This window comes from Dipodomys ordii, unplaced genomic scaffold (genome assembly GCF_000151885.1).
Source record: "Dipodomys ordii isolate 6190 unplaced genomic scaffold, Dord_2.0 Scaffold143, whole genome shotgun sequence".
NCBI classification, from domain to species: Eukaryota; Metazoa; Chordata; class Mammalia; order Rodentia; family Heteromyidae; genus Dipodomys; species Dipodomys ordii.
The window spans coordinates 1,642,880-1,650,186 of NW_012267359.1; the positions used below are offsets into that span (position 1 = coordinate 1,642,880).

At 49.8% G+C, this 7,307-nt stretch overlaps 1 protein-coding gene across 1 annotated transcript in view; it reads right to left on the reverse strand.

The window, feature by feature from the left end:
• The window catches only part of Fkbp6 (FK506 binding protein 6, 36kDa), a 7,552-nt gene extending 2,891 nt beyond the window's left edge, over positions 1-4,661 (reverse strand). The window contains exons 1-5 of the mRNA XM_013031705.1: positions 4,341-4,661; positions 4,107-4,224; positions 3,249-3,338; positions 1,656-1,858; positions 310-429 (exon numbers count right to left, since the gene is read on the reverse strand). Coding sequence (XP_012887159.1) covers positions 310-429; positions 1,656-1,858; positions 3,249-3,338; positions 4,107-4,224; positions 4,341-4,661 — 852 coding nt within the window. The remainder of the gene's footprint in view (positions 1-309; positions 430-1,655; positions 1,859-3,248; positions 3,339-4,106; positions 4,225-4,340) is intronic.
• Between the last annotated feature and the right edge of the window lie 2,646 nt (positions 4,662-7,307).

Sequence of the window (7,307 nt, forward strand, 5' to 3'; positions counted from 1 at the left end):
TGCCTTGCATGCATGAGGCCCTGGGTTTGATTCCTCAGCACCACATAAGCAGAAAAAGCCAGAAGTGGAGCTGTGGCTCAAGTGGTAGAGCACTAACCTTGAGCTGAAGAGCTGAGGAAAAGCATCCAGGCCCAGAGTTCAAACCACATGCCAAAAAAAAAAAAGCTCAGGGACAGCCCCCAGGCTGAGTTCAAGCCACAGGACTAACACAAAAAGAAAAGAAAAATGACTAAGAAGAGATACAGCGTGTCTTTGAAGCAAAGAAATTTTCTGAAGTGCACGTATACTTCACTGTCAGAGCATCCTTACCCGTTTATACCTCACTTTGGCATCATAGAAGCGGTTTTGGCGGAAAAGGTAATTTCCAAACTCCCTTACAGTTGCTGCCACCTTGAGGACCTTCTGAAGTGGAAACTGGTCTTGTTCCTCCTGCAGAGCAAAGACAAGAACATCTGGAAATGAAGCTGAGAGCCTATGGGCTGGAGGGGAGTTTCCCCCTTGCAGACTAAAACTTCTGCCTGTGTATAGAGACCATGTGCCTCCCTGCTGAGGCTGTCCCTGGACTTGAAACTGAGGAAGCTGGCTAAGCCTAGAACTAAGAGTTCACAACCACCACAAGGTACAAGCACTTCTCAGGCCGTTGGTCCAGAGCCCTTGTGGTCTTGATTGTCCTGGTGCTCTACCCTGGACTATGTGGAAGAATCTTCTGCTAAGCCTCTTTTGCCCTGGTCCCAATCAGAACCTCAAGCTTCATGAGACTGAAGAAAAGATGAGACACCTCTGGGAGTGGAGGCCCAAAATCCTGGGCTCACCTAGGGTACAGGCACCCAGTATGAATCTCTGATAAGATTACAAGCCCTGTCCATGCAGGTATTGTAAAGGGCTTTAAATAAAAAGCAAGAGTGGGGGGTAGGGAGTGGTGGTGGTAAGAGGGTGTGGGGGCAGGGGGTGGAGAAGGGAAGGGATGGTATGGGGAAACAAAGGAGGAGGCAACAATGCTTGATAAGAAATGTACTCACTATCTTGCCCACGTAATTGTAACCCCTCTGTATGGCATTTTCACAATAATAAAAATATATAAATGAATAAAATAAAACAAAGTTAATAACTGAAAAAGAAAAGAAAAAGCAAGATAGTCAAGATCATTTGCTACATGTTGAGAAAGACATATACACTTCTTCTTGCCCTCGGCCTGTCCACCTTAGTGGTAATTCTGTATGGCCTACAATGATGTTATAATAGCCAAATGGTCCTTGTTAAGAGGATAGTGATCGTATATAGTGGTCCAGCTTATACCTGAAGTCCTGGGTGGGCTATCCAGTCAGCAGCCCTTCACTCTCCAAGGCCTGGCTGCACGATGTTATACAGGGGCCCTGATTCTGTGCTACCAATGGCTAATCTGCTGAAAAGCCAATGCTCACTGTCTAGCAGAGAGAAATGACAAGGAGTGACTGACTGGCCTGCTCAAACTGCTCATTTAGAATCAATACAGACTCCACATTCCCCAGCACATTTACCCAGGACAGAGAGACCCTCCATCATCACTGATCAGGCTTGGTTATCATTATCAGAGCAGATGATCTAGAGTACCCCAACCCCAACCCAAACCCACCCCTTTCTTGGGAAATGCCAATGCCCCTAGCTCTGGGACTTACAGCGGATAAGGCATAAAACTTGTCTGACTCAGCAGAGTCCAGGAAGTCAAGAAGCTCAATCTCAAATAGAACGGTGCTGTTGGGGGGGATAAGAGGCGGACACCCCAGTGTGCCATAGGCATATGTCGGCTTGAACAGGAACCTGGCCAGCTCTCCTCTCCGCATGCTCAGAAGACCCAGCTCCATGCCCCAGAGTGTAATATCTGGCAGAACAGGTAAAGAAGTTGTTGGAGTGCACCCAGTAGTTTTCTCAATGCTGGTCAATCTTCTCCCCCTTCCCTATGCAAACCTCTCCAAGTACTACCCAGGCTTTCTGCACCATGGTCCCAACCCACTGCTCAGGCAGCCCTGCCTCCCACACTCCCCACCGCCCCCAAAATCCACTTTCTCCAGGCTCAGCAGGATTCCATCTCCACATCTCACCACATGCTGGCTGCTACCCTGACACACATCTGATTCATACTTCAGGGTTCACACTGAGCCCCCTCTTTCATGAAACCTACCATGACTTTCCCAGCTGGAACCAATTGTGACTGTACTGTGGAAACACACAACACTGCTTATTCCTCCCCTGTACTCAGTCTCCACCATCCCTTCCTTAATTTTTTTAATCTCTTCCTTAATTTTTTAATCAAGACCGCACACTCTCATCTCAGCAGGCCTGGTGGGAAGCAAGTACTTGATAGATGGCTACTTTTCACATGAACAAAGACAAACATCCAGTAGGTGAGCCAAGATGTAAGACAACCTGGCCAGGTGGGCCTTGAGAAAGTACACTGGTGCTTCCCCCAAATACCAACCCTACTTTGTGGGAGGAGATGCAGGAAGAGGACTATTGAGAATTTGAGGGCAGCCAAGGCAGTTATTGAGATTCTATTTTTAAAAACAGACCACCCCACCCCCCCAAAAAAAAAAACAGAAAGTAAAACAGGCTGGGATGGGGGAGTTATGGGTGACCATGGGCTTGAGAGGAAAGAGGACAACTGGCAGAATGATGATGAATGTGGTTAGAGGCAGTCTGCTTATACAAAAACAATGAAACCTGTTGAAATCGCTTTAAAGGGGAGATAGGGAGAGTGATGGAGAAAAAATACAACGTTTATATGTATGAGAATATCATACACTAACACATTAATGTATATTAAGTTTTTGGGGTTTAAAAGTCAGTCATGGGGCTTGAACTCTGGGCTTAGGCTGTCCCTCAGCTCTTCAGCTCAAGGCTAGTGCTCTACCGCTTGAGCCACAGGCCACTTCCAGTTTTCTAGTGGTTTATTGGAGTTAAAGAGTCTCACGGACTTTCCTGTCTGCGCTGGCTTTGAACTGTGATCCTCAGATCTCAGCCTACTGAGTAGCTAAGAGTACAGGCATGAGCCACCAGCATCCAGTTAATAAGTTTGTTTTATTTTTTGAGGACTGGAAATGTGGTTCCAGTAGTATCTACTCCTGCACAAGGCATTGGGTTGAATCCTCAGTAGCACAAAACAAAACCAATCAACTCAGATCTGTGCTCTGGACCATCTTCCAACCCCCAAACACTGTGCCTTCCCACTTCCCCAAACAATCCTTTCTTTTCCAGCTGTAGTCTGAATTTACCCTCTCCAAGCTTCATCAGTCGAGGAGTTTTTCTATAGCAATTTGAATCAAAAGGTTTGTCCATGTGTTCCAGGTAACCAGAAAATTTCACTAGGACAGAGAACAGAAAAAAATGTGAGAATACACACACCAATGAGTTGCTCATCAGTGGCTCATACCACTAATCCTAACTACTCAGGAGGCTGAGATATGAGAATCCTGGTTCCAATCCAGCCTGAATAGTAAATTTCATGAGACATTTATGTCCAATAAACTACAAAAAAATCTGGATGTAGAACTGTGGCTCAACTTAAGTGGTAGTGTAGCCTTGAGCAAAAAAGCTGAAGGACAGCACCCAGGCACTGAGTTCAAGCCCAAGGACCAGTGCACACATGTGCATGCACAAGCATGAATACACACCAATGATTTACAGACTGGATCACAGTCAGTCCTGGAAACAAGGTACTAGAAACTGAGTACTGACTGGATTACCTGCCTGAGGGTCTCAAGTCCAAGGGCTCTGTGTCTGTAGATGTATTTTGCACCCAGCAAAGGGGAGACAGGGGAAGCTCTCCTTCCTCTGAAAAACTCCAATTTAAAAGAAGCTTTTCCAGCTGGATGTTGGGGCATCTGCCCGTCATGCTAGCTACTTAGGAGGCAAAGAGTAAGAAAATCACAGCTCAAGGCCAGCCCCAGCAAAAAAAAAAAAAAAAGTTAGCGGGACCCCATCTTAAAACAATTCAGGCATGGTGGTACACACCAACTAAAACCAAACTGTATTCATATTTCCAGCCCCACAAAAACCAATTTCCCTTGCCCCAAAGAAAGTGAAAGTATGCAATTCCCAGAGAATAGAACCAAAGTGAGCTGCTGCCGTACCCAGCACCAAGGCGTCGGGTGCCACCAGATCTCCAGCACCCTCTCGGATGATATCCTTCAGCACACCCCGGTCCCCAGAAACGTCCAGCATCCTCTGACTCAACCGCTCGTATGGAGACTGGTGAAGAGAAAGTCAAGAGCTCACAGCCCAGGCCCCACCAACTCCAGAGCCGGCCCGCGCCCCACCTCCCCCTCCCATCCACGCGGGCCCCTTGTCGGGTGCCCTGGCCGCACCTGACCCGGGACTTCGTCCCTCTCGAGGACTACTAGGTTCCCAGAGCCTCCTCCCGCGGCCTCGCTGCTCGAGCTCCGGACTGCGTGCGCCCTGGGCCCGCCCCGGCCTCCTCGGCCGCTCGGGGGGCTGGGGCTCTGGGGGGCTCTGAGGGCGCGGCCTGCTCCCCTCTGTGCCCAGCAGTTCGCCCCCGTGGGCGGCATTCCATTCTGGGACCTGGTGACATTGCTCATTTCACTGTGGCCCCAGCTGCCACCGCCTGGCTGGACTCGCTGGGTGGGAGACACTGGGAAGCGCCCTCCAGGCACGAGCCAGGGACGCATGGCGACCCGGCACCCAGCGTGGCGCACGTGAGAAGACACGCGGAGCCTTCTGGGTAACTGCGCAGGCGGGCTGGAGCGCGTGAGGAGACGCGCAGAGCCCTATGGGTAAACTCGTGACTGGGGCCAGGCGAGCGTGGGCTGTGAGGCAGCGCGCAAAGCATGGTGGGCCGTGAGACAACGCAGGTAGCATAGTGGTGCGTGGGGCCTGCAAGTGCCAGTCACGGTGGAGCGAGGCGGGGGAGGGGGCACATATGGAAAGTTCCAGAAGGGAGGAGGGGCACACGGAAACCAGAAGGAGTGCTGGGCCCAGAATGATCCTTCAGCAGGAGACTCTCTTCCTTCCCACCTCCAGTGAGCGCTGGAGAGACTGAGGCCTGCAGCAGCCACATGCAGAACTGCCGAGGCTGGAGGGGAGATGTTCTTCGTTGGTCCCCCATTGTAGAAGAACGAACGTCCTCGACAAGATCACTGTCCCCGGGTCCTCCTCTTGCCTGGACACTGACTTGTCTTTCTAAAACCCAGGCTTAGCCGGGCAGCGGTGGTTCATGCCTATAATCCTAGCTACTCAGGAGACTGAGATCTGATGATCGCGGTTCAAAGCCAGACCGGGGAAGGAAAGTCGGTGAGACTCTTTATTTTCAACTAACTACCAGAAAACCGGAACTGGCGCTGTGGCTCAAAGTGGTAGAGTGCTTGCCTTGAGCTGAAGAGCTGGCTGAAGAGCTGATGGACAACACAGAGCACGCAGACAACAGCACGCAGGCCCAGAGTTCAAGCCCCACGACCAACCAAAAAAGAAAAACAGGCTTGAAAGCGTCTGTCCCTGTTTGTGTCCACTGTCCACCTCCTTCCTGCCACAAGTTGCCTGGGCATGTTTGAGACTAGCTTCACCAGAGGGTGGCTGGGAAGGTTTTCTCTGCTACTGTCCCCCTGTGGTCTCTTAGCTTCTGTTTTAGGTTTGGTTTGGTTGTGCCCAGCTGGAGCTCTACCAGTCTATCCTTGCTTCCACTACAAGGTTTTTGGTGGTTAATTGGAGATTAAGAGTCTCACGGACTTTACTGCATGGACCAGCTTTGAATTGTCCTCAGATCTCAGCCTCCTGAGTAGCTAGGATGACAGGTATGAGCCACCAGTGCATCTACTCTACCAGGCTTTGTTGTGTTCTGTAATGCAACAAATTACTACAAAGCTAGGGGCTTCAAGCAACACTTCTTAGCTCATTGTGGAGTAGGTTAGAAGTTCAATGGCTAAGATGAAGAGATCCAAAAAGCCTTATTATTGACTAGATGCCCTGGGAAGAATCAGCTTCCAAGTTCATTCATATCGTTGACAGAATCCAGATCCCTAAAGTTTTAGTCCCTGTCTCCTAGCTGGCTGGCAGCTGGGGAGCTCTTTAAGCTGCTAGTGGTCCCCACATCTCAGAAGCAGAAACACAACTGTAGATTTATGTTTTTTTGTTTGTTTTTTTTTGGGGGGGTCCGGTCGTGGGGCCTGAGCTCTGGGACTGGGCGCTGTCCCTCAGCTCTTCAGCTCAAGGCTAGCGCTCTACCGCTTGAGCCATAGCGCCACTTCCGGCTTTTTTCTTTTTGCTTATGTGGTGCTGAGGAGTCGAACTCAGGGCCTCAGGCATGCAAGGCAAGCGCTCTACCACTGAGCCACCTTCCCAGCCCTGGATTTATGTTTTCACTCCTCTGGTTTCCCCTGCATCTTTTCCTGACTAGCCAGAGGAACTTCTCTGCCTGCTCAGCACTCATGTGTGATTACATTGGATCCACTCAGATAATTTAGGCCCATGACTTTTTTGGGGGGAGAGGGGAGAGGGAATGGCAGGATGTAACACAGGGCCTGGGCCTCAGTGTTGTACCTGAGATTTTTTGCTCTACAGTTTAAGTTACTGCTCCCCTTCTGCTTGTGTGTGTGTGCATGCATGCATGCCCATGCACTTGCTTAATTGGAGATAAGAGGCTCATAGATTTCTCTAGCCAGGCTGGCTTTGAACTATGATCCTCAGATCTCATCCTTCTGAGTAGCTAGGATTATGGGATGAGCCACTGGTTCCCAGCCCATGATGCATTTTGCCATGTAAGGTAACAGTCACTGATGGTAGGAGCAAGGCCATGGAGATCTCCTAGGTTTCTTCCTCCTCCACTGGCTGGCATTCCTGGCATCCTTGTCTTGATCTCTGCACAGGATCAATCAACTTGGGCCTGTCCTTGGACCCTAGCTTTCCAACTGTGCCCCTGTTGTTCTGTTTTGCAATCCTGAGCCAGTCCAACTTCCCCATAAGTATGAGTATTATAGGTATAAGGCACTGGTGCCTTTTATATTTGTAGTTTGTTGTGTTGGGGATCAAACCCAGGACTTTTGTATGTGCTACCTAAGTCTTGCCCCCAGAATATCATTGAACTTCTAAACCACAAGATTTCCCATTTTGATTTTGTTCCTGGGTATTGGGGATTGATTCCAGGACCTTGTGTGTACTAAGCAAGCACTCTGCCATGGAACCATACCCCCAGCCCACAGCTTCACACTTTATTTTATTTTTTTTTTGGGTCCGGTCATGGGGCCTGAACTCTGGGCCCTGGGCACTGTCCCTCAGCTTTTCAGCTCAAGGCTAGTGCTCTACCACTTGAGCCACAGCACCAC